The sequence below is a fragment of the Macrobrachium nipponense genome, chromosome 46 (genome assembly GCF_015104395.2).
Source record: "Macrobrachium nipponense isolate FS-2020 chromosome 46, ASM1510439v2, whole genome shotgun sequence".
Classification (NCBI taxonomy): Eukaryota; Metazoa; Arthropoda; class Malacostraca; order Decapoda; family Palaemonidae; genus Macrobrachium; species Macrobrachium nipponense.
In genome coordinates, this window is record NC_061106.1 from 15,079,480 (window position 1) to 15,107,202 (window position 27,723).

The 27,723-nt window shown below is 37.4% G+C and overlaps 4 protein-coding genes and 1 long non-coding RNA gene across 5 annotated transcripts in view; all 5 read left to right on the forward strand.

Moving 5' to 3' along the window:
* Nucleotides 1-981: 981 nt before the first annotated feature.
* On the forward strand, nt 982-10,287 carry LOC135214567 (uncharacterized). The gene is made up of 6 exons (XR_010314407.1): nt 982-1,545; nt 5,555-5,726; nt 6,863-7,156; nt 7,811-8,586; nt 9,624-9,878; nt 10,149-10,287. It is a non-coding gene; the product is annotated as an uncharacterized LOC135214567 (long non-coding RNA).
* Nucleotides 10,288-10,945: 658 nt separating this feature from the next.
* Nucleotides 10,946-15,023, forward strand: LOC135214763 (putative uncharacterized protein DDB_G0282133). Its single transcript, XM_064249119.1, has 2 exons — nt 10,946-11,375; nt 11,990-15,023. The coding sequence occupies exon 2, from the start codon at nt 12,220-12,222 to the stop codon at nt 14,956-14,958; it is 2,739 nt and encodes a 912-aa protein (XP_064105189.1). The 5' UTR covers nt 10,946-11,375; nt 11,990-12,219; the 3' UTR covers nt 14,959-15,023.
* Nucleotides 15,024-15,044: 21 nt separating this feature from the next.
* On the forward strand, nt 15,045-16,643 carry LOC135214644 (proteoglycan 4-like). The gene has a single exon (XM_064248980.1). The coding sequence runs from the start codon at nt 15,045-15,047 to the stop codon at nt 16,641-16,643; it is 1,599 nt and encodes a 532-aa protein (XP_064105050.1).
* On the forward strand, nt 16,643-18,253 carry LOC135214645 (putative uncharacterized protein DDB_G0286901). The gene has a single exon (XM_064248981.1). It carries the CDS (start codon nt 16,643-16,645, stop codon nt 18,251-18,253), a length of 1,611 nt encoding a protein of 536 aa, XP_064105051.1.
* A 1,595-nt stretch (nt 18,254-19,848) lies between these two features.
* The window catches only part of LOC135214764 (spermine oxidase-like), a 28,253-nt gene continuing 20,378 nt past the window's right edge, over nt 19,849-27,723 (forward strand). Inside the window, exons 1-3 of the mRNA XM_064249121.1 lie at nt 19,849-19,962; nt 23,512-23,566; nt 24,169-24,323. Of these exons, the coding sequence (XP_064105191.1) occupies nt 19,899-19,962; nt 23,512-23,566; nt 24,169-24,323 (274 nt within the window). The 5' untranslated portion in view covers nt 19,849-19,898. The remainder of the gene's footprint in view (nt 19,963-23,511; nt 23,567-24,168; nt 24,324-27,723) is intronic.

The window sequence follows — 27,723 nt, forward strand, 5'->3', positions numbered from 1 at the left end:
GAGACGAATTAAGGTAAATAGTTTGGAGTAACATAAAGTAAAGCTAAACTAAATAATGAGTAAAGTAAATAATTAAGGGAACAAAGCTTTGCGCCTCATAAACAGTGTAGTGTGCCCGCAACTGTGTTTGTGGAGTGAGCGCTTAGGAAGAAAAATTGAGTCACTGTCCATCCGAAGTTGTACCTTCAAAAACAGAGAACAACTGAGGAAAATCAATATCTGATAACACGAAGAAAAACCCACGCAGCAGCAGCGGCAGCTGCAACACATTTCGACATTGTATTGTTTTGATGGCCATCCGTAATCAGTCAGTGTTACACAGATGTCGTAAATTCCACTCACTATTTTTCTGCTGCCAGCCTTAATATCATTAGTAATAATAATAGCGTTGCCTTCCAAATAATATCGAACAATTATTCTATTCTTGGGCATAATGACAATGCTATTAAAAAAATCTCATAGCGGCATGAGTCACTAAATGGTGAAGAAATCCAGAAATAGATTTACAAAACGTATATATATATATATATATTTACTTTTAAATCACTGTAGGTTTCTTCTCCAGCACTAATACTAATTTCCAGAATTGAACTTGATCAGTTTTCGTACGAAATGAAATGTGTATTGTTCTGGGAGTAATTTCCATTTTTTTTTATTTATTTATTTTATCTTTATTATTTTTTTGCCGTACAATAAGACTTCATAAACTACAAGATCTGAAGACCACTGGAAAAGCAAAGAAGAAACGGATGCCGTAAATAAAACTACATTATGTAAGTATATATATATATATATATATATATATATATATATATATATATTATATATATATAAGACACGAGGCTTTGAAGGAGAGAGAGAGAGAGAGAGAGAGAGAGAGAGAGAGATAAGCAGGTGTTATATTTCGTTATTACATGTAGCGATTTGAGCATCAGTCCTTATTTCGTGGTATTCGCTCTATGTCGGCTCAAGTCACGGAATCCAGTGGAGTAGATTTCAGTATGATACAAAAACTCATAGTGACTGAATCGTCTTTTGTAACGTATTTTCAACGAGAGTTCAGCCGAGAGAACAGCTCATCGGCGTTATTTCTGGAAACCGTTATCAAGTTACTAAATCAACAACGTAAGACAAGCGAGCAGACAGCTAGTACTACACTATTTAGGTCTGGGTTAATCAAGTGGCTTCGCTGTCTGCTCTGGCTGTCAGAGTCTGCCTCGTTTTTTGTGGGTGTCAGGACGCTTCCTTCAGTGCCTCTTCAATTCCAATCAGCGTCGAAAACGATGGCCGAAAGCTTCTGAAACTATATTCAGTGGAAAGAATGGCCGACGAACACTTCTGAAACGATATTCGGTGGAAAGAAAAATCATGCGAGATTCTCAAATGTGAAAACAAAGGAAACGATGCCGTGATCGATGGTGTGATAATGACCTCTATCCCATGAAGGGTTGGATGGTGAATGCCTTCTTGACTCTAGGTCATGTTACGTTTGTGTTGCTTGAGGAGCTTCGTCCAACCTCCATTCTGGCAGCGACTTTACCTGAGGTAGGCCTACGCTTGAAATTGGCAACGGGATAATGTGCTTCTCTTATGAATTTTGCTATGGTCGGATCCATGAAATGCAGACATATCTGGGTACCAGGATGATGATTTATAGTTTGCCTTTCTGCTAATTTACCTAACTATCGTATGTTCTGAGAAACTAATATACTTTCGTATCTTAAAAAGCTAACGAAATTGTTTTGGCCATACACTGAATACCGATAAAGTAATTTTGGTTTGTATTCTTGCGGAAAACGACGAGTAGGGCACTGAAAGCATTAAGAATAAATCAGGAAAGTATTCATTTTTTTTAAGTGGAAAAAACAAATACAATGGAAATAAAAGAAACAATGACGATGACATGCATGTGAACGACAAAGGAATGACGCAGATCGCAGAAGCTGTTTATTTACTTAGGTACTTATCTTAAGTGACTATTCTTGTTTAATCTCAGTAGTTTCATCTTCACGCAGCTATAAGTTTACTGTTCTGTAAGACTAAATTACATTTACATTTTCTTTTAATAGCAACATCTTTTTTCACTATATTTCTCATTTAGATTTAGGTAACAACTGATATATTTTAAGGGTAGTTTTAAATACATTTGAACTCATCGTGTAATTTTTTCATCAACCCCAGCTCAAGACGGTAACGTAAACCCCTCAGGTAGGGACCTGCCGTCTCAACCCTCATTTGTATGATAATTTTTGGTAGCACGATTCAGAAAATGCTTCCGAAATAAATATACACGTCCGCGAGACAACAGCCATTTTACGCTGACGTCATTCGTTCTTGTCCCATTTGCCAAAGCCTTCGTGAGCTCTCGATCTTTTGTCAGAGTCAAGTGTAGTAATACGGTCATCCGTGAGCAGGTGATGTTGTGTTAACTTGACACTTGCTTGATCCCGTTTTCGTATTGCAGTCTCTCTCTCTCTCTCTCTCTCTCTCTCTCTCTCATATGCTAGGAATACCAGCTCTGCATGTTTTATCAAAAGCTTCGAATTGCAACTGATTTCAAACCATTCCTCTTGATTTCATGTTTTTATGTTGTTGAAAATAATTGAATAATTATTGAGATGCGGAACAAGTGAAGGATCAAGTTACTTAAGTTGGAGTGTTTTTTTGTTCTTGAAGGAGATGATGGAGTTTATGTAGACTATATCTACTCATTAAGCTACAAATGTCCTTTAATATCTAATTCGCTCTACCTCAGAATTAATATATTTTCATATGTGTTAACTGAAGGGGAGTTTTTAGTTGATAATAATTTCGTCGGCTCCAGGCCGCGAACCTAGGAACTGAGGTAGAGCGAATTAGATATTAAAGGATATTTGTAGCTTAATGCGTATATATGAATCACGGTGATGTGATCAGACTCATAAATTGGCAACGTGCGACAAAAGCTACACAGTTATCAAGGTCGAGGAGGGTTGATGCTGACTCCAAAACAACGAATACCTGGACGCGACAGGGATTTGTGGGTGAGAGGCGGCGTTAACTTATATCCTCTTGTGGTAGCTGTGTGGTTGAAGGCGCTTCACTGTACGTCTAATTTCTTGGTTCCTGGGTTCGTGCCCGGGAGCCGACGAAATTAATATCAACTAAAAATTCCCCTTCGGTTAACATATATGAAAATATATTAATTCTGAGGTAGAGCGAATTAGATATTAAAGGAAATTTGCAGCTTAATGCGTGTATATGAATCGCGGTGATGTGATCAGACTGATACTTTTATATATATATATATATATATATATATAATATAATATATATATATATATATATGTTGGATATATATATATATATATATATATATATATATGTATGTATATATTATATATATATATATATATATATATATATATATATATATATATATATATATAGTCGTTCAGTGGAGAAATTATATAAGAACCTTCAAAGGGTGTCCATGATACGGTTTGTAAAAGGATCAGGTTTATTATAACGAAACGTTTCGCACATGAAACATCTGTGCATCATCAGTCTGCAAAGAGCAATAAGACAATAAATAACATATAAAACCATAAAACATAAACAGAACTCACATGTATTAAAATAGTCTTAAAATTAACCAAAAAAAAGTACAAAGTAAAAACAGTAAAAAGAGATAGAACACCCAAAACACTGACCGTCCATGAGTTTGTTTGTATGGTGTTTTTACGTTGCATGGAACCAGTGGTTACTCAGCAACGGGACCAACGGCTTTACGTGACTTCCGAACCACGTCGAGAGTGAACTTCTATCACCAGAAATACACATCTCTCACTCCTCAATGGAATGGCCGAGAATCGGACCGTCCATGAGGAGAGAAGATGTAATGACCTGTCGTCCGATTCTCGGCCATTCCATTGAGGAGTGAGAGATGTGTATTTCTGGTGATAGAAGTTCACTCTCGACGTGGTTCGGAAGTCACGTAAAGCCGTTGGTCCCGTTGTTGAGTAACCACTGGTTCCATGCAACGTAAAAACACCATACAAACAAACTCATGGACGGTCAGTGTTTTAGGTGTTCTCTCTCTTTTTACTGTTTTTATTTTGTACTTTTTTTTGGTTAATTTTAAGACTATTTTAATAAATGTGAGTTCTGTTTATGTTTTATGGTTTTATATGTTATTTATTTGTCTTATTGCTCTTTGCAGACTGATGATGCACAAATGTTTCATGTGCGAAACGTTTCGTTATAATAAACCTGATCCTTTTACAAATCATATCATGGACACCCTCTGAAGGTTTCTTATATATATATATATATATATATATATATATATATATATATATATATGTATATATTATATTATATATACACACACATATATATATATATATATATATAATATATATAATATATATAGATAGATAGATGTAAATGTTTGTTTGTTCAAAATCTTAAATCTCCGAAAGTTCTTCACCAATTGCTATGAAATTTTCACACAACATTGCATTTGAATACGCACATGTTTTTATAATAGAGCTTCATCCTATCTCCCAGTCCTCCCCCGCCCCTCCCCCACAGGGGTTTAAGGTGAAAATGGATTCGCTGAAACGGAGCTGGTTCTGCCCGTGAAATGGGACTGGGTGTGCCCGTAGACTTAGTTACTTTGCGAATTTATCATACATAATTTCTGCATATGACTTATCATTTGGAAAAGAATACTATAGGGTAAACATCAATGACATCAAAGAGGGTGGAGTTTGAGAAGGGGGTTGGCAGAGAGAGAGAGAATGAGAGGGAGAGGAAGTGAGAGAGAGTAGACAGGGTGTTAGGGAGAAGAGAGAGGGAAAAAGACAGTGATTGTTGGTAAGAGAAAGAGAGAGTAAGAGAAAGGAGCAAGTGGGAGAGGAAGAGAGAGAGAGAGAAAGAGAGAGAGAGAGAGAGAGAGAGAGAGAGAGAGGGAGTAGAGGGGGTGTTAGGTAGGAGAAAGATGGAAAGTGAATGAGAGAGAGACAGAGAGACAGAGAAGAGCAGTTGTTTGGGAGGAGAGAGAGAGAGAGAGAGAGAGAGAGAGAGAGAGAGAGAGAGAGAGAGTTGGTATTAGTGAGAAGAAAGAGAGAGACAGTGATGGTTGGAGAGAGTAAGTGAAAGGAGCTTTCTCTTATTTTTGTTTGCCATTTAACCAGAATGAGCCACAGCAATGCGTGGCCGGGTAAAGCTAGTTGTATATACTATATATAATTAATATAATATATATTATATATATAATATATATATATATAAGAATAATATAATATATATATATATATACATATATATGGCAATCGTGCTGACTTATATATTCAAACATTCAAAATTGTTAAAAGCTTTCGATGTTATTTACCAAGTTAGAATAGGAGTTCATTCTGACCTCAGCTAAGATTTTACTTGGTATGGGGTTAGTGGACATCTAAAATTGTCAGTTCGAAAGGAGTGCAACATATTATTTACAAAATATTCTAAATCTGCCTCATTCCTCAGTTGAGACTTTATTCAGTACCATAAGGAATTACACTGACAGGAGAAAAAGACTCCGCCTAACCTCTGTGGCGAAGGGACTGGCGTGTGTGCTGACATCGGGGAGCGATGCGTTCTAGTGATCTTGAGCACCGACGGCTGCCCTGGAAGTAAACAATGTTGCCGGATGATCAGTTATGGATTGTCCTCTCACCCAGCAAGAAAAACAGTTCAAGGTATTTGCTACCGGTTGATTTTATTATTTCTTCATCTCTTGAATATACAAAATACAAACTGATTTGCTGTAAATGTGCGTCTGAGACAAGGAATGTTATGACCATATTCCTGTTTAACATTTTTCTGAATGAGGGTGAGCGAAATAAAGACAAATAAAAGTGTTCATGAATGGAGTGTACAAGGTAGTTGATGTTTAAAGATGATGCAGTGTCACTTGGTATTGGTAAGGAAAAGTGTCAAGAACTGGTGGAAGTCTGAGAGTGTTTGCAAGGCAAGATAGTTAATTAAAGGTGAATGTTAGCAAAAGTTAGGTTATGGAAATGAATAGAAGACAGACTGAGAAATGAATATGTATGTAGAGTGGGAGGTTCATACAAGTATTTGGAAGTAAACATAATTGATGTTGAGACAATAGGTGACTTAGATAATAGGTGAAGGTAGGAAGGTAGAAGGATGCATAACCTAGGGTGAATAAAAATTATTGTTAATCCCTTTTTCTTGTAGGAAACTGAGATGTATTTGTTTAACGGATACAAGGGTAGAAGAGTGGAAGGCCTGCAGATGGACAGTTTGTGTGGGAGATGTTGAGCACAGTGCTAAAATGGGGGAGAAATGTAAAGACGACAAAGAGGAGTTAATTGGTAAGAATTGGTGAAATGGCAAAGCAAAGTGACTTGAGGTAGCTTGATGTAAGAATAGGTGAAATGATAAAGCAAAGTGACTTGAGGTAGCTTGATGTAAGAGTAGGTGAAATGACAAAGCAAAGTGACTTGAGGTAGCTTGATGTAAGAGTAGGTGAAATGACAAAGCAAAGTGAATTGAGATAGTTTGTTCTTGTAGAACGGATAAGGTTTGGGAAGGACGCCTTTGCAAAACGGTGTGAATGACGCATGCGACGAAGGAGGAGTGTGTACCTAACCATTGTGAGTGGTGTATTATGTGTAGGAGTGTCGACTGACCTCTGTCGATATATGAAGTAGCTGGTATTGTGGAAGTTCATTTAATTAGGCAGTTTAAGGATGAAAGTGGCGGCGAATATTGTTTAGGTTACTTTTGGAGCCACTGTCCATTAGAAATAATGGCTGGATGAAAAAAACCCTCATGGCCCGCACTTATAGCAACACATTCGCACCAGGCAAATCGAGTCTATGGCGAAGAACGCGATTTCCCAGACGAGTCAAGAAGAACAAAGAGAGGAAGAAGAACCTACTGAAAGAAGAGAAGAGAAGACAGAAATCAATCGATAAAAATAAAGCCAAAAACAACAAAAACGGAAGCAGGAACAAAAACAAAAACAAGAATGGTCTCGGCAGTCCGGCTCTCAATGGCATTTCGGCTAACAAGCGAAAAAACACCAATAAGGAGAATAAGAGAAAGGAAAAGAAGAAAAGAAACAAAAAGGGAAATACGGATATAGGTGGAGGCAATGGTAAGATGATAAGCAGCTCTTTCCTTCTCTGCTTTCTCTTGAAAGATTCAGTTTGGCAGTTCAGATCGTGATTTTGTGTGATATATTTTGCAAAATTATTGTTATAACTATTTTTGTTGGTGTAGTTTTGTTTTACCTTGTTAATGCCGCTGAGATTATTATTATTATTATTATTGTTGCTGTTGTATGCTGGAAACAGACCTTCTTTCAAACATGTTTTATTGAATGTAATGGCAGAATTTACAGATTTATTTTATACAGAATTCTCTCAATTCCTCTAATGATTCACTTCTCTGACAGACTGATATTTCTAAGCATGATGAACATCGGACAACTGCTTAGAAATATCAGTGTGCTAGAGAAGTAAGTCATTAGAAGCATTGAGAGAACCCTGTATAAAATAAATTCTGTAAATTCTGCCATTATGTTCAGTAAAAGATACTATTATTATTATTATTATTATTACTTCCTAATAAGCACCATATTCTTTGGAAGCTTGGATTTCAAGTCAATGGCCCCTGTGGTTCATCTTCTAAATAATAATAATAATAATAATAATAATAATAATAATAATAATAATAATAATAATAATAATAATAATTAATAATAATGTCATTATTGTACCTACTCTACAATATGCCTCTCTTAATTCAGGCAGCAAGCTCCTGGATATCTTTCCTAGCCTAGGAAACAACAAGGACAAGAAAAGGAGGAACGGAAATAGAAACGTGAAGAATAAGAAAGGAAAGAAAAGGAAGAAGGAAAAGAGAAAAGAGGAAACCGAGGAAGCCCTGAGCAAAGATGAAGGGGTGAAGATAAAGGTAAAAAGAAGTATGGGAAGGTTGGTAAGAAAGAGAAGAAAAAGAAAATCAGAAAGAATAAGAGGGAAAAGGACAAGAAAAAGAAGAAAAAGAAGACAGGAATTAGTGATAAGAAAAGGAAGAAAAGGAAAAAGAAAAATATGAAGAGTAAGGGAAAGCAGAAAGCAAAACAGAAGAGAGGAAAGAAAGTCAAGAAGAAAAGAAAGAAAAGTAACAGAAATAAGAAGAAACGGAAGAAAGGGCAAAGAAAGAACAAGAAAATCAAAAGGAAAAAGAAGGGAAAGAAAGGGAGAAGAAAGCACAACAAAAACGAGACAAATCTAGACAAGAACAATAATAAAGGTAAGAAAAAGAGAAAGAACTCAAAGAAGGGAAAAAAATATGAAAGAGATCAAAGCGGGAGGGAGAAAATCCATGAAGGGAAAAACATCAAAAAAGAAGAAGAAGGAGAATAAGAAGGAGAAGAAGAACAGAAAATGCAAAACCAACAGCATATGTAAGAAATAGGCGGAAAATGTAAGCTGGCTTCGTCCTGCAAAACCCAGCCGATCTACGGACTCTGCAAGAAGGCTTCCTGCCTGTGCTGTCTCGCTGCTGACAAGCCGAAAGGTATTTCTGTTTCTTTCAGTTTCTAAAAGACAAAATAAGTATTTTCAAAACGTGTGTGTGTGAATAAACGGGTCGATTTGAGTTGTGGGCATGTCATGGGATCGTAATCATTCCGTGAGTTTGATGGCTTAAGGCCGAAGACCACTGTAGTTTGTTCCATGGCCGCCCGCAGCATATTTTTCAAGGGGGGGTGGCCAAATTATATAATATTATATAATATATATATATATATAATATATATATATATATATATACATATATATATACATATACATATATAAAATATATATATATATATATATATATATATATATATATATATATATTATTATATACAGTGGAATTGCGATGCTAATAATTTAAGCGAAGCGACATGCAATAAAAATGCAGAAAGTGACATGGCCTTTTTTCAATAGTTCCATAAAGTACTGTTCAACTGAAATCAAACATTTCTTGAAAGAATAACGAAGTTATATACTGCATACAAATCTTAATCAATACAATAAGACTACCTATGATTTACCTAAAATGAAAGAATGTATGTAGAATGGAAGGAAAAGTAAGTGATGTAGTTAAATGTAATACATTTTTTTTGCAAGTTAGTCACTGTTGATTTGAAAGGACTGTAACCTCCTGCGGTCACAGGATTTCAGGGGGAGGGGGCGGCCAGTGGCCCCCTTGCCCCTACGTGCGGGCGCCCATGGTTTGTTCATTTGTAAAGATGTCGCACGATCAAAATATTTTAGAGCGAGTTTGGCAACGTGATAGTTCAAGATTAAACAGCTGAAATATTTGCGGGAAAATTAGTCGGTTTTAGGTATGGAGGCATTGTAAGTTCAAACCATTTAACAAAGGTTTGACACAGACAGTGATGACTTACGATACACCCGTTAAAGTCTGTATAATGAAAAAAAAAAGTAGTTTGCTCTTATAGCCTATCTTAAGATTCAACTGTTTCAGCGTAAAAGATGAATCTTTTAATAGCTACAAAACTTTACATCCCCATTAGTCTTGGGTCTTATTTTTCTTCTTTTAAGAACCATCTTGTGCCCAGAGGACAAAGAAGAAATGCACGAAATACAAAGGCGTCTGCAAGGATTCCTGTGCAGCAGATGAAAGAGTCATTGCCAATGGCTGCAAGAAGATGTGCAAGTGCTGCGCTAAAGCTTGCAAGATAAAGCCAGCCTGCATCAGCAAAGGAGGATTTTGTGTCAATAGCAAGACGGAATGTACAGAGGGAAAGGTCGACAAAAAATCTTGCAAAGGAGAAAATTGTTTCTGCTGCTTTTCAGGTAAGGACTTCTTGTATGATATGGGAAGTACGTTTATTCTGTCATTGTAGCAGAACAAATCTTCTGGCATTTTTAAAATAAAAAACTTAATCTAATAGGTCTAGAGCTTTTCCAAGGACTTTGTTCTAGACTTTTGTGATTCTGCTATAACTTAGATACAGGGTAGAATTGGGTTTTTAAGTCTTGTTCTGTGTAATTGTAGATCTATGTAACACAAACACGCACTTAAGAACTCCGGATTACATATTGAGATATGCCTTTTACATTCAGGCTCAGGCTCAAAATGCTCAACTAAAGCCAAGAAAAAATGTCTGAAGTACAACGGTTCTTGCCAGACGACTTGCAAATCCACTGACAGAGTTATTGCCAAAGGCTGCAAAGGGAAATCATGCGTGTGTTGTGCAAAGCCTTGCAAAGGGAAATCATGCGTGTGTTGTGCAAAGCCTTGCAAGATACAGCCGTCTTGCACTTCCAGCAGCGGTTGGTGCGTCAGTCGTAAGAAGGATTGCCCGTCTGGAATCATCGACAAAAAGGGATGTAAAGGGAAGAAATGCATCTGCTGTTTACCAGGTTGTTGTTGTTGTTTTTCCATCCACTTGCCTTTCGTATCCTATCATTTTCAGTTTCATTTGCGTGTGTGACCATATTTCAATGTTTTGTTAAAATAGGCCTAAAAATGTTTACTAAGTCACTTTGCGATCCAATGTTTATTCCTAGCTTTATCTCGTATTTCAAATCGACCTTACTTTTTCTAAATCGAAGCTTTGGCTTGATGACCAATGTTTCACATAAATTAACCTTCATTCCTTTTTGTCAGCGATATAGTTACTTTTGCAAATGCTGCAGATTTATATGACAAAGCAACTCCTTTATTACAGCCAGAGCAGAAGGAACAGGAGGCGAGGGACCCCAGGGTTCTGGATGGGATGGAGTGGGAGTCTGGAATGGAGGGAACGGAATCTGGAATGAGGGGAGGAGGAGGAGCAGGAGGAGGAGGTGGAGGAGCAGGAGGAGGAGGTGGTGGTGGAGGATCAGGAGGAGGAGGAGGAGGGCCGTCTCAAGTCTTAAGCAAACCCAGTGGCGTTAACCAAAGCAAGCCTAAACCATCGGGCAACGATAATGGCAACGAAGGAAGTTCAGGCAATAACCAGAACGAACCAAGCCCGCCAGATAATAACCAGAACGGTTTAGGATCTGGTGGTTCCAATAATGCAAAACCATCTGCAATCGGATCTGGTAATTCAGGTAATTCAAAACCTTCAAATGGCGGTAGCGGAAACTCACAAGGTTCGAAACCTTCAAATGGCGGTAGCGGAAACTCACAAGGTTCGAAACCTTCAAATGGCGGTAGCGGAAACTCACAAGGTTCGAAACCTTCAAATGGCGGTAGCGGCAACTCACAAGGTTCGAAACCTTCAAATGGCGGTAACAGCAGCTCAAACGGCTCAAAACCATCCGTATCAGGCCCAGGAGATGAAGCAACATCTAACGCAACAGGTAATTTACTCTGAGACTTGACAGTTTTAGAGTCGTGTCCTTTTGATCATTGGAATGTCGTCCAGTAAACATGGATATTTACTTTTTTATTATATATTGCTGTACTTTACAATATTGCTTTTTAAGGGGAAATCTTAAGGGTCCCATACACTGAACGATTGTATGTACGACTGTCTGAAATATTGTCGTTATCGACACAAACACACGCTATTCAGGCAGTACGAACGATCTCCACACCGATTTCAGTCTAGGTCTCTAGGCAAAGATTTTGTCTCGGGAAGACATGGCATCATCTCAAAAAGAGACGTGCGCGATAGCATTATATCGGCAGACAAACACATGCATTGAACGACCTGTAGCATGACAGACTTAAGTCGCAAGCCAGCAACCTGGTCGTGACAGATTTCAGCTGAGATCGTTCATAAACGAAACTCCGCCCACTTTTGTATTCAGACAAGCCCACAAACAATGTTTTTACGAACGATAAAGACAGTCGTTCAGACAATCGTTCAGACAATCGTTCATACAATCGTTCAGTGTATGGAGCCCTTTAGACTCCTGTGCCAAATCCTGTGCCAAACACCTTAATTCAGGACATCAATTTTCTTTCCAAGCCCTCCTGAGGTGCAAAGAGAAGGTCGCCGAAGTCGTCCCAGGGTGGCTTCTGCAGCTGAACGAAACTTACGCCGTAATCGAAGACTTCATCAGGCATATCAATAACAGCAACGTCAGTACAATCAGGTATATTAATAACAGCAACGTTAGTACAATCAGGTATATCAATAACAGCAACGTTAGTACAATCAGGTATATCAATAACAGCAACGTTAGTACAACCATCCGAATGAGCAGCAATTATATAACAGTAAATGACAACATAAGCATTGCTAATTATGCCACGACACACACTAAGACCAGCCATGAGTACAGCAGCGCACCCAATGTCAGTTTTAGCAATGCCACTGAAAGTAGTCTTAGCTTTGGTAGCAATAATAACTCAAATGGCAGTAGTGGTACTAATAACACAAACCTTGTTAATAACAACTATAACAACAGTAACGTTGTTAATTTAAGCAATTCTAGCATATCCTATGTTATTAATTCACTAAATAACACCATTGTTATAAGTGGAACTACAAATGGTAGAACTGAAATTAACAAAAGTGCCAGTTCTGTTGATGATTACATTAACAGACAAACAACAAATAATGTAAAAATGCCAACAACTGATAAGAGTACCTCTTCATACAACAGTTATACAGGTGTTCTAAATAATGCTTTATACACAAGTCCTAAGAATAATACCGCAGCAAAAACTTATTCTGCCTCTGATGTCTCTATTAATGTCAACAGCAGCACTCCAAAAATTGATCATACTTACAACATAACAAATTCAAGCTCTGGGTATTTTCCTTTCAGTAGCAAGAGCTCTCCTCAACATAGGGATAATTTAATCCTATCTAATGCAAGTTCACAGACATTTGAGAGTGCTGTAGTCCCCAAACATTCTTCTACTTCTAGCACTTCAAACACAGGCTTTGTAAATTCCACTTTCAGTACTAAGAGCAATTCTAAACACGATTTCAGTTTAAATACTACTAACATAGATTTTACGCAGTATATTGTCAGAAATAATAGCATTACTAACCATTATCCTACTTCTGCCACAGTCAGCAGTAAGAACACTTCTAAACTTGAGTCTAATATTTTCAGCACCAGCGGTAACAATAGCAACATTTCGCTCTCCAGTAATAGTTCCAAAAGGCTTATTGAAAAGCGGCACATCGAGAGCAGACTTGAACATAAAACTGATTCATCCATTAACGGAATGACGAAGATCACAGGATTTCACGAGAGGCAAAATCTAACTCGCTTCAAAAGGATAGATGAGGACCAAACTGCGACAAGGAACACCACAAGAAATAACTGGTTAAAAAAAAATGTGTATCCGATCCCTAAGAAAGCTCAAGGTGTTTCAGCAGATGGTAATAGTATACAATATTCTAGTAAATATAAACTTGACTTCATCTCTTACGATAATAATTCTGGGATAATTACTATTAGAGGTAATGCCAACATCTCCAGGCTAATCATCAACTATAATAATAAACAGAGAGATCAAGTTGTTATCGATTTTAGTACCAAGAACATTACTAAAGCTTCGACTGAGCCACAAGATACTGATCCGGCAACTTATGTGAAACGTATGGCAGAATCTGCTGACCGTGATTTCGTTGTAAAAAGTCATGCTAGCCAGCACATGATACCAGAGCATCATCAGTCTGCAAGGAATAAGGTCTCTCATGAATTAAAGAAAGGAAAATTGTCTAAAGATCGCAAAAAGCAAGGATTTTCAAAAATGGCTGGTAAAAGTAAGAAACTTCTTCAACGGAAAAGAAAAACTAAAGTGGATGCTCGTAAACATAATGAAAAACTCTTGCCAAACACAGGGGAGGTGCAAGGACATAACAAGAAGACAAATTTCGGTTCAAAAAGAAATGGCAAAGTTAACCAGAAGTCTGTTAGTGGCATAGTTTTTGATAAGGAATCAGGAAACCTTATCATTCCTGTAAATAGTAGCATCAGCACCATTATCGTTGACAATGGCGGTCATACGAGTTTGATAATAATTAATCCTGATAGCACAATCACTATTGTAGATGACTACTTAAACAGTGATATACCATCAAGACGGAGCTCATCACAGGCTCTGAGTTCACCATCAACCTTACCAGAAACACAAGGAGCACACCACACCCAGTCATTGTTAGTGTTTTCGAAATCAGAGACAGAAAACTTAGAGACGATCATTTCAAACATTGCAAGACCAACACAGCCAAGTATATTAAGTCCAGTAACTTCAAAGGCTCCAGATTTATCGTATCTTCAGACACCTTTCCTGGTTCCTCCAATTCCAGTATCTAAAGAGACTGCACTTGAAATGACAACAGATCTGCTGCACAAGACTGAGGCAGTGTCCACCTCGAAACTGGCCCCTGCTTCGAAGATAACAACAGAAAAAGTAACAGCAGCAGCCTCACTCACAAAGTCAATAGTTACAGAAATGAGACCCTCATCAACAATACTTGAAGCTATGACACATGCAGTAAACATGCCTGTGCTTACGGCAACGTTGCCTACAATAAAAATACCCAGAACCACGGAACAAGAAATAGATATTGATGTTGAAAAAGCAATAACAACAAAAGAATCTCATGTAAAAGTATCTGCAACAACAGCAATGTCAGAGAAAGCGCGCTCAGGAATAGTAACAGAAAAACTACCTACTATTTCAGTACCTGTGACAACTTTGGCCACAGATACAGTACCTAAAACAATTATGTCTGTAGAAATCTTATCTCCTAAAGCACCTAAAACAACATTACATGAAGCAGTAACAAGTCCAGAAAACAGACATTCAGTCACTTCACACAAATTACCAGAAACTACAGTGACAGTACCTGCAATAGTAACTTCAGCGCTACCACCTGAATCAGTGGTAACTGCAAAGGAAGGGCCTTCAACAGCCCCATATGTAACAATGAAAGCTACTGAGATGGTGCAAATAACAGTCCTGTGGTAATTGCAACTCCATGGAAACTACCTAATCCTGGAGTACCTACCACAGTAATAGATGATGAAAAGGTCTCGGTATCGTCGTTAACTGTAATGACAGAACAACTGCCCATGACGAAGTTTCCTGTAAAATTAACAACAGCAGCTGTTGTAGAGAGCAAAGTGACTACGCCTTCAACTTCTGTTGAATTAGAAAATGTACAGAATATAGGTAAATCAACCGTTCCTCTAGCAATAGCAAATGTAAAGGAAATTTCATCAATAACAGTAGTTACAGAGCAAACATCTAATAAAACCAAGACAGAAGCAAATATGCTTCTAGTTAAAGAGCCCAAAACAGAAACACATGCAACAATATCAGCCACAGATAAAGTACACAAAACAATGGATTCTATACCAATAGCATCTAAAGAAAAAGAAACGAAAACAAAAGCACCAGCTAAGTTGGTGACTACAGAAAAAACATCAAATGCACTATTCATTACAACAAAGGTGCCTGAAGAGAGAGAGACCAAGGAAAAGATACCTGCAACAGGAATAGCGTCAGAGATAGTATCACAGAAGATACTACCTACTTTATTGATACCAACAGAAAAAGAATCAGTAATTATTGGGAAATTACCTGAAATAATGGTAACTTCATCATATTTATCTACAGGGCAGCATTCCAAAACAGAAATAAGTGCAGATCAAGCTACAGAAAAAGGACCCCAAATGACAGGAACCCCTACAGAAGTAGTAGTTACGACGAAAATACTTCAAAAACTATTATCTACAGCAAAGACAGAAGTACCTACAGCAATAGCAGTTACTGAGAAAATACCCAAAGTGAAAACACCTTTAGCAACAGAGGCAGTAGGAAAAGCATCAAGTACAAAATCAGTAACAAGCGGTAAGGCACTAACGCCACAAATGCCTGATGCATTGCTAGGCCCAGAGAATGAACCTACAGCAATTGAAACATCAGGGAATGAACTAGAAAAAGCAGATACTACTAAGAAGGTAGTCAACTCTGCAGCCTATTCAGCAATAAAAACAACAGCCTTTGCAGAAGTGGCACCTATAAAGAAAGAACCTACAGTGTTAATAGGTCCAGAGAAAATACAAAAATCAACAATGATTGCAGCAGAGGTAGCTCCAGATAAAGTAATCATCCCTACAGAAATAAACACAATTAAAAAGCCAGCAACATCTTTAGCTGAGAAGACATCTATAAACAGAGTCCCTGACGTGGCTGGAGATGAAATAACTAAAATACCAGAAACTCAAGCAATTTTAGATGAAGAAAAGGTGCACAAAACTACACTAAACTTTATCCATCCGGAGGAAAGTAAAATACCTTTTGAATTATTACCTCCTGCAATTGTAACTACTGAAAAGGTTCCTAAAACCACAGAGCAAGCAAAAGTAATAATTAAAGATGAATCATCATTAACAGCAAGGTATCCTAACAATGTATCAGCAGATGATATATTGCCTACTTTAATAGTAGGTGCGGAAACTGTTCCTAGGACAACAGTATCCACAGTATCCATAGCCAAAGCTAAAATTCCCAATGCGCCAGAGACAACTATGATGAAAGGGACAGAACAGGCACCTAGAATAACACCTACACCACCAACGACTGTACAGAAATTGCCTAACAAAATTGTAACTACCCTTACAGAAATAACAAGTAGACATTACCAGTAATGAATATGCTTTCATTGAGCAATAGTACAATTATCAGTATTGATGACGTTATAAATGCTAATATAAGTACTACCAAACAAGGAAATGTCAATATCACAGAAAACAGTAAAGTGCTCAATATAATGCCCCTTCAAGTAAGTGTTCAGATGACTGTCCCTAAAATACGTGCGAACAATACAAGTAGAAATTCTAGTACTGGAAAAGTGACAATTGGTCCTCTTAAATCCAGCACAAAAGCCATCAGTACTACGAGCGACAATAAAGACTCCCCAGTTCCAGTGAAACAACTTGAATCTTTGGTATCCAAAGGCTTAGTCTTGACTGAGGCAGTGAAATCTCTCGCCAATAATAAACTTCCAGTCTCACAGTGCCCAACGAGCCAAATCACAGCGCTCATTCGAGACCTAACAAACAACCAGAACAGTCTTAAGACCTTGGATAAACTATCGTTAGGTCAAACGAAACTAAGCAAAATCAAAAAAAGCATTCTGGATACTCTGGAGAAACTTCGTTCATATTGCATTCAGTTCACTGGCAATAATTTTTGCTCAAATAACGAGAAAAGCACTTCTTTCACCGCAGTTCCTGTTTTAAATAACACGACTTTTGTGACCAATCACACAACCATTCCAAGAAATTATTCAAGCATCAATGCAGTGACATCTAATAAAATATCTACAAGTAGTCTTTTGAATAACAGTGCAGTTAATAATACTGATAACAATATTAACAACAGTTCAGGTAAGGGAAGCATTAACAGCACAATTGGTAGTGGTAACATCACTGATAATAGTGTTGTTAATAACACCTCTGGTAACAATGCCATTAATAACACAGCAAACTCGAATATGAACAGTTCAGCTGCAGGAAGCATTAACAGCACAATGGGCAATAGTAACACCACTGGTAACAGTGCTATTAATAACACAGCAAACGTTATTTTTAACAGCACAATGGGCAGTGGTAACACCACTGGTAACAGTGCTATTAATAATACAGCAAACGTTATTTTTAACAACACAATGGGCAGTGGTAACACCTCTGGTAACAGTGCTATTAATAACACAGCAAACGGTATTTTTAACAACACAATGGGCAGTGGTAACACCACTGGTAACAGTGCTATTAATAGCACAGCAAACGTTATTTTTAACAACACAATGGGCATTGGTAATACCACTGGTAACAGTGCTATTAATAACACAGCAAACGTTATTTTTAACAACACAATGGCCATTGGTAATACCACTACTAACAGTGCGATTAATAACACAGCAAACGTTATTAGGAACAGTTCAGCCGCAGGGAGCATTAACAACACAATGAGCAGTGGTAATACCACTGGTAACAGTACTATTAATAACACAGCAAACGTTATTGGGAACAGTTCAGCTGCAGGGAACATTGGCAAAACAATGGGCAATGGTAACACCACTGGTAACAGTGTTATTAATAACACAGCAAACGTTATTTTTAACAGCACAATGGGCATTGGTAATACCACTAGTAACAGTGCTATTAATAACACAGCAAACGTTATTGGGAACAGTTCAGCTGCAGGGAGCATTAACAGCACAACTGGCAGTGGTAATATCACTGGTAATAATTAAACTATTGTTAACAGGTTAACAGTACAAATAGTGTAACCGATAGCACCGATAATATTGTGAATAATGATAAATAAAAGAATATTATTAGCAAATCAGCTGAAAGAGTTATTACCAGCTCTAATGATGGAGGTAACTCTAACGACGATAGAATGTCCTACAATATTATCAGTAGCAGCAGCAACAACGTTTAAAAATACTACTTAGGCTGATCAACCCAGACCAGCAAAATCACGATTTTCAGTCTGGAGAAAGCGTTACTGTCATAGGCTAGTCAAAATCTGTTGATTTATACTATTTCCGTTCTCATTAAAAACTGTCTGTGATTAGACTCTCATGGTAATAGTGTTCATGCTTATTGTAAAAGCACCTGACCTCTGGTAGGATCTAGAAGAGACACGTGTTCATGTTTATTGTGAGAGCACCTGAATTAGAGACCTCTGGCAGGATCAAAAAGGGACATGGTCTATTCCATGGTCTGTATAAAAGTTGCAGTCAGTAGATATTTGCACCAGCTCTAGGGAGAGGTGGACTTGTATTATCTCTCTCTCTCTCTCTCTCTCTCTCTCTCTCTCTCTCTCTCTCTCTCTCTCTCTCTCTCTCTCTCTCTCTCTCTCTCTCTCTCTCTGCCATGCTTCTTTTTTGCTTTTGCCTCTGAAACGCGATTTTAATGCAGTCTGGTTTGAGTCGCTGGTGACAAGTGTTAAACACTGGGCAGTATTTTGTGTATGATAATCACTGTGGCCAGTTGTACAGCAAACGACGATAAACTTAATAAATAATTATAAACAATAATAGTTATTGTTTTATTACAAACCGTCAAATCTGCTAACTTGCGGAAAGGACTAAAAGCAAGAATGCACGTTTGTCTACAGATCTAAATCCCAAATCGATATCCAGTACATGTTAAATAATTAATTATAATCCTTATCTCATGTTTCCTGACTGTTAGCTATCTGTAAAACGCATCCTGACTAATTCGTTGTATATCCATTGCTTCTCTATTCAAGTACGTAGTAATATGTTACTTGCAACGCAAGAATCTGAGTAAGTTTGTGTTTCGCACTTTTGAAATAATACTAAGAAGGTCAGTACTAAAATAAGGCAATACGTAAATGAAGTTTGTTCTTAATATTTTCACCTGTTTTAATTTCGTAAATAGAATTTCATTCACTTTAATCTAGAGAATTTCATTTAGACCTGGCATCCATGCAAATGACAGTTGGCAAATATCTCACCCGTAAGGGAAGATATTACTACGATGAAACTGTTACGTTTTATCAACAGCACTTAATTTAAAACTTGCTAGCCTATATTTAGCTATTCCGCGAATCCCTTAAGAGTTCGTACTCATTGTAAATAATAATAATCTGCTTACGAATTACCAACTAGATCTATTGGTTAGTAGCCAATATAAACAGAGAGATAGTTAAAATATCATCATGGGTGAGTTCAAGGACAATATTCAACATTTGTAACGGCTTCCTATCGCCTCTATAAGTGCAAACCAAACGCCGATGAACACTGAGAGGAGGCCCCGAGAGAGGGACCTCGATGCTAAGTACTAACTAATCCGGCCATTTACTTCCTGTCTAGGAGAGAAATATCGGCCAGTATCAAGGAAGCTCTCGTGAAGTGCAGTTTTGCCATGGTCGTCTGGATTACATTGTCCGCTTTGTTAGGATTCATTCCGCTCGTATTTTGTAATCCTGGTACGTAATAACTCGGGTTTATTGATTTTAAGAACTTGGACACTCGCCAGTCAAAAAAATACAAGGCGTGATCCAACCTACAGATCACTCGAGGCGCGTGCTAAAATCTATGGTCAAATAGCCCTTTCTTACACCGACGAAAATTAAAATAAATACGGTATATTTTATTAGACATAATTGTTCTGTAGTGTTTAACATGCACATTATTTATTTTCTGCATTTTCATTCTAATCCATAAATCATAAATATCCTATCCTAAAATTCCTGAATCTTTAAAAACTCAACGCGAAACACCTTCTTCAGACATTTTTAAGCTTTTCCACAGGACTTTCCTAGCTTCCCAACAAGAACAACAGCAAACTAGTTTGTGGGCTTACTCCCAAATTAAACAAAAAAAAGTAAGGAATAAGTATAAATATAGTACTACCTTCATAGCAAGTAAAATTATGAGTAAGGCCCGTGCAGATATATAAAGTATGTATTACATGACAACAACACTCCAAGTTTCTTTCCCCCTTCAAGATGAATATGTGATTCAAGTTTCACTCTAAAAGAGAAGGGAGGTCGATTTTTTTTTTTTTTTTGTCATGAAAACCACTAGTGGATCCTAGGGGGGTTGTTGGGCCACCTAGGCACATGCTCCACCCTAATGTAATTAATGACAAAATACTAATATTGAAGATTTAGAAAATCATAGCATAATTGAGATATAAAATGGGGAAAAATATATTACAAAGATAATAAAAAAAAATTTGAGAAGAAATCTATAATAATATAATAATAATAATAATAATAATAATAATAATAATATAATAATAATAATAATAATATTCTTAATTACGATGATAATAATAATGGATTCGGCATTTTCCTTTGATAGAACAGGCATTTGCTGTCCATTTCATAATTTCTACTTAAATAATATATATATATATATATATATATATATATATATATATATATATATATATATATATATATATATATGTGTGTGTGTGTGTGTGTGTGTGTAAATGAATCACGAATATATGGAACGTGATGAATATATAAATAAAGACAAAATCCAATCACATTCTGCTAGGCCTTTCGATGTCTTGTCCTTTACTTAGATCCGCTACAGTGGTGAAAACAGCAAGTCGGATATAATTATCCGTCGAGAAATTTACAAGCGGGCAATACGGTTAACGTATAGGACCTGTTTGGAAAATTCTGAGACGTCTTTATCAGCTGATCTTGACGTCATCGGTAGATTTCTAGAAAGTCGAACAGAAGTGAATCTAAACAGATGCCACAATTCATTCGCGAAGCAGTGTTTCGTCTCCTCGTTTTGATGGTATGATGGTTGGTTATGATTTATAACTTAGCATGGCTTTATTGTGTTGGTTTTAGTGTAACTTGTTATTGCGAATGTCTAATTCCCTCTTTGAATTGTTACAAAATTATTGCTGAGTAGATCCAAGATGGCTTTAATGTGTCAGCATTTTACGGATAGTGGTACAGCCTTATGCCAATTTTAGAATCTTTATCCAATTGTTTTAAATGTATTCTAAATACAACGAATTATGATTTAATAACAGATTAAAATACTAATATTTACATTAAGCTTCCTTCTTTTTCTAAAGCGGAAATAAAGAAAAACCGGAAGAGAGAGAGAGAGAGAGAGAGAGAGAGAGACTTCGTAACCTTTGATAGGAGAGAATCGTAAATAATTCATAAACATTTGATAACACACCGGGGAGATAAAAGTTCATCGAGTGTGTAGGCTACGTTGGAATAAAACTAAGGTCTCCCATCTCATGATTATGATATTGTGACGTCAAATAAAGGCAAAAAGGTTATTGGACCTAACATAGTTACTGACATTTCGTCAAATCATTAATAAGAGTCTATAACTATCATCACCATGTGATTAAGACGTCCCAGCGGCATCACAGAGAATGAATGAAGGAATGATTTAGAGGTTATTTGGCATCGTGACATCACAGAGAGAGAGAGAGAGAGAGAGAGAGAGAGAGAGAGAGAGAGAGAGAGAGAGTTAGTAAAAGTCCCCCATACTGCAACCCTACGCACGAGAAAACAACGAGATGTGGAATACAACGGAATGGCGTATAAAATTTAGGACAAAGGCCAAGCGCTGGGACCTGCGAGGTCATTCAGCGCTGAAACGAAAATTGAGAGTAAAAAGCCTTTTGAAGGTGTAACAGGAGGAAAACCTCAAAGCAGTTGCACAATGAAACAATTGTTAGGAGAGATTGGAAAGCAAGATGGAAGGAAATTATGAACGGCGGTATAGTAAAAAGGGGTTGCTGCTAGGGGCCGGAGGGATGCTACAAAGAACCTACAGCGCACCACGTGACGTAACACTGACAACCCTAGTCCTCTACATGGCAATGAGATGTGGCGGAATTTTAGCATTTTGACTATTCTAAATATCTCCTGCTTTGCAGCTTTTCGTGTGAAATAAGAGAACCGTAAGCTATAGAGGGTTGTACTACCCAAAACTGGAAAGACAATTATTTGGTGCATTATAGACTACACTGGATATTTAATGCAATAGCTCTGATGTATGTATGGTTCGTCCACCTGGACACTGACCAGAGCAGAGAGAAGGTTGGATGCTTTTGAGATGAAGCTGCTGAGAAAGATACTTGGCATTAAATGGGACGATTGTGTTAGGAATGAAGACATCAGGATGAGATTGAGACAAATGCCAGTCAGTATCAGGCTGAAGAGGCGAAGGCTGAAATGGTTTGGACATGTTAAGAGGATGGATGGGAATAGAGACCCCAGGAGAGCACTTGAGAGCAGTACAAATAGGAAGAAGACCACTGGGAAGGCCAAGAACGAGGTGGATAAACATAACGGTCAGAGATCTTGAATAGATGAAATTCCAAAGAACCTAGAGGAAGCGAGGGAAATGGCTCAGGATAGAGACAGATGGAGAAGAACTGTATCAGCCTTATGCCACTAGCCAGTGGCGGGAAGATAAAGTAAAGTAAAGTCAAGTAGACTACACTGGAACATTTTATGATGTGATTATCACGACTTCCATTTCTCGAGTATCTACACATTTTCAAGACATAACCTACTCAGCGTAATTGTCATCAGGAGGAAATTTAAATCACAATTTAAATCAAAATCACCCATTTAAATCATAATCGTTAATGTGTTCTTGTTAAGTTCCCAAACATTATGCAAATTAAAATTGAACAAGCAATAAATTGACTGGTATATTAGGTGTTAACGGAACTCAAAACGCGATCAGAAAAAGCAGAAGAATCACAGGAAAATAAATATGCTTGAATATTTCTTACAATACATTTTCAATATTAACCCTTTAAACCCTGATTCATATAAATAGAAGACTTTTCATTTATTGGGCCCAAAGAGATGCCAGATTCCTTTGCATCTGGGAGCTTTCGTGTCATTGTTTTACTTACACTGTGTATCAGAAAATTTCTTCGCGACTTACTCACCCTGCATTTTTGTTCACGGAACTCACTTAAATCATTATCTTTTTTCTCTTATTCCCTTCCGTCTTCTTTTCAGTTTTCCAGAACGGGACGCGTCCAGTAGACGTCATCGCGGGAAACTATCAGTCATGGTGAGTTGCCAGAGGTCGCTGGATTCGCGACGCAAAACGCTGAAATCAAAAAGATATCTTTAAGAGTCTAGGTCTACAGAAATTCTTAACCAAAACTATAAGGGACAATAGAATTAAAAACAATATCTATTGAGTTCCAATGACAATGATTGAAACATTGACTGGTTTGATCAGATAATTCTTTAAAATACTATAAACTGGTGTCAAACGTCATTTGAAATATTTCTTATTCTATGAAATTCCTATTCCTGATAATCATTGCATCTGATGCAACAATTCTATAATAATGTCGTGACTAATAATGGCGTCCGTTTATTATTTTCTGTATGCATTATCTTCTCTCTCTCTCTCTCTCTCATAGACACTACGAAAGTACATTTAAACAGATCTGAGACAAACCAAGGGGTCCTTTATTCTAAATTTCTCAAACATGAAAGCCAATATAAAATACAAAGTTAATTGCACTATTAATTTGGTCTCTGTAAAACTATCATTTTAACATTAAGGAAATTAAGTGGCTTCTCTGAAAGATTCATCCTCAAACCAAGTGTCTCCAGAAGAACTGACGTGGCCAGGGATATATAACTAAGATTCCCTTCCAGGAAGTCTTCGGCAACCGAAGTGGGCGTGGTCATTGTCGGAGGGGGCGTGGCCGGACTGACAGCGGCTAAGGTTCTCTTGGAAAACGGCGTCACTGACATCTTGCTTCTGGAGGCCGACTCACGAGTTGGAGGTCGAATCCGGACGCATTGGGAAGGTATGATTGATTGTCTTATGCTTTCAGTTATTCCTTTCTTATATATATATATATATATATATATATATATATATATATATATATATATATATATATATATATATATACATATATATATATATATATATATATATATATATATATATATTATATATATACATATATATATATATATATATATATATATATATATATATATATATATATATATATATATATATATATATATATATAATAATACTTCTAGGGCACAATTTTTCACGGATACAACATTCATTGAATAGAATGGCTTTTTCACTGTTTACCAGCTTTTGAAATTGATTCATATTTTCTAATTATTTTCTTCACTTCATTGTTCAGGTTACTAATGGACACATAATGGGGTTCTTCCATTTACTCCAGTATTTTACAAAAACGCGACAGCTGTTTCGTCAACCTATACGTATTGACATTATCAAGCGTACTGATACAAATATGAGCCTACATGCATTTTTTGACGTCCATGAGGACGGAAAGGTAGTACAATTGCCAGATACCTAGTTTTAAATATTTACAAAAGACTATAGTGAAACATAAAATAAGACATATAAATAAATATGTTAACACAGAAATTATATCAAAAGTTGAAAGTAAGTTATCATATACACATTTTACATAAATATATATTAATTACATATATGTTTAATTAACTAAATGTCAGTGTGCGCTCCTGTCCGCGTGTGGTATGGTCTGTTCCACGCGGTTGAAGGGCTGCCTCCTACACGAGGGCAAAGATCGGTCTGCCTCGCGTTGGATGTTAAGGTTGGGCGTTGCATGGCGATGCTGACGGCTTCTGATATCAATAACGATTGTAGTTGCCTTCCTTGTGTATTATTTTGGTGTTTGTGAGAAGTTCTTGTAAGGATGGTTTTTTTATTGTGGGTATCCACAGTGCTGGTGAATACGCCTTGGTTTCTGTGGACCTGCATGCGACGTTTGAGTGTAGTGGTTGTGTCCGATATAGCATTTTTGGGGGACTGACATTGCTCTTCAGCACAGACAAACTTGTATACTATATCAGATTCAACCTCTTTCTCCGTCGATGGAGCCGTACTATTTTTCATTACCAGTGAGGCCGTAAGGTTTGGCTTGCAGTAAATTCTTGCTGTTATTTTGTTATATGGTGCTAGGGGGGTGGTTCCTCTTCGCAGTATACCAAGGAGGGCTTTCCTTTCGTCTTCGTGGTGTTTGTTGTATGATATCTGATGGTATATCACTATTTCTTTGTCTTTGTCTTGTGTGTTGTCTCTCGGGTCGGGTTATGGACAGACCTCTAATCTCTTTTAGACAACTTGCTGGATCATGTCATCTGGGTAGCCGTTATTTGTGAGTAGCTGTTGACTCTGTTGATTTCTTCGTTCGTGTCGCTTTCCACGTCGAACAGTGTGTTAAGGCACGTTTTATGTATGCATTTATCACAGACCGTTTATATGCATCAGGGCATTCTCCTCTAGCATTTAAGCATCTCCCAGCATCTGTCTTTTTAGTGTATACGGTGGTATTGTATTTGTTGTTTTTCTGGGTCACAAGTACGTCCAAGAAGGGGAGCATTTTCTCATCACATTTTTTCTAACCGTAAAATTTAATGTAGAATTTTGCTCGGAGTTTATTCACTAATTCCATCTATGTCATTTTCGCCCTTTGTTTGCGATAAAGATATCATCAATATATCTGCCATAGATTCTGGGTTTTGGGTGTTCTTCAAAAGTGACCTCTTCTGTGTGTGCCATGTATGCGTTTGCAAAAAGAACCCCAAGGGGAGAACCCATTGCTACGCCGTCCTTTTGCCGATATATTTCGCCCCTATGTGAGAGGAATGGGGCTTCCTTTGTACATGCGGCTCACAAATAACGGCTACCCAGATGACATGATCCAGCAAGTTGTCAAAAAGAGATTAGAGGCTTTCCATAACCCGACCCCGAGGGACAACAACACAAGACCAAAAGACAAAGAAATAGTGATATACCATCAGATATCATAAAAACAAACACCACGAAGACGAAAGGAAAGCCCTCCTTGGTATACTGCGAAGAGGAACCACCCCCCTCCCCCTAGCACCATATAACAAAATAACAGCAAGAATTTACTGCAAGCCAAACCATACGGCCTCACTGGTAGTGAAAATAGTACGGCTCCATCGACGGAGAAAGAGGTTGAATCTGATATATATACAAGTTTTTTGTCTGTGCTGACGAGCAATGTCAGTCCCCCAAAAATGCTATATCGGACACACAACCACTACACTCAAACGTTGCATGCAGGCCTACAGAAACCAAGGCGCTATTCACCAGCACTTTGTGGATACCCACAAAAAAAAAACCATCCTTACAAGAACTTCTCACAAACACCAAAATAATACACAAGGAAGGCAACTACAATCGTTTATTGATATCAGAAGCCGTCAGCATCGCCATGCAACGCCCCAACCTTAACATCCAACGCGAGGCAGACCGATCTTTGCCCTCGTGTAGGAGGCAGCCCTTCAACCGCGTGGAACAAGACGAACACCGACCACACCACACGCGACAGGAGCGCACACTGACATTTAGTTAATATTAAACATATATGTAATTAATATATTTATGTAAAATGTGTATATGATAACTTACTTTCAACTTTTGATATAATTTCTGTTGTTAACATATTTATTTATTTGTCTTATTTTATGTTTCACTATAATCTTTTGTAAATATTTAAAACTAGGTATCTAGCAATTGTACTACCTTTCCGTCCTCATGACGTCACAAAATGCATGTAGGCTCATATTTGTATCAGTACGCTTGATAACGTCAATACGTATAGGTTGACGAAACAGCTGTCGTGTTTTTGTAAAAATACTGGAGTAAATGGAAGACCCCCATTATGTGTCCATTAGTAACCTGAACAATGAAGTGAAGAAAATAATTAGAAAAATATGAATCAATTTCAAAAAAGCTGGTAAACAGTGAAAAAGCCATTCTATTCAATGAATGTTGTATCCGTGAAAAATTGTGCCCTAGAAGTATTGAATATAATGGCCGGGCACGGTCGAGTTGGAACGAGGTGGAAAAATGCCTCCGACGACGAATGGAAGAATCAGCAGATCACCAAAGTGCAAGAAGAAAGAGCAACAAAGTGGAGTGAATTCTGTAATACTACTACCACAGAGACCCAATGTGCTGTGCAACAAGTGGAAAGAGAAATAGAAAAGCATTCGAAATAGTCAGTGCAAGGCATAGCAAAAAGGCTTCTGATATTAAACGGTGGACCAGTGAGAAACGAGAGAAAAAAAAGCCGGGTATATTAACCTATCAGGAATAGAGTTGAATGAACACCAAAAGCAGTTACTAAATCTAGGCTTAAACTGCCATTACATACGAAA

Bases quoted from the DNA above. Each gene is read 5' to 3' on its own strand.
- LOC135214763 (XM_064249119.1), top strand. From the start codon at position 12,220: ATGAGCAGCAATTATATAACAGTAAATGACAACATAAGCATTGCTAAT.
- LOC135214644 (XM_064248980.1), top strand. From the start codon at position 15,045: ATGACAGAACAACTGCCCATGACGAAGTTTCCTGTAAAATTAACAACA.
- LOC135214645 (XM_064248981.1), top strand. From the start codon at position 16,643: ATGAATATGCTTTCATTGAGCAATAGTACAATTATCAGTATTGATGAC.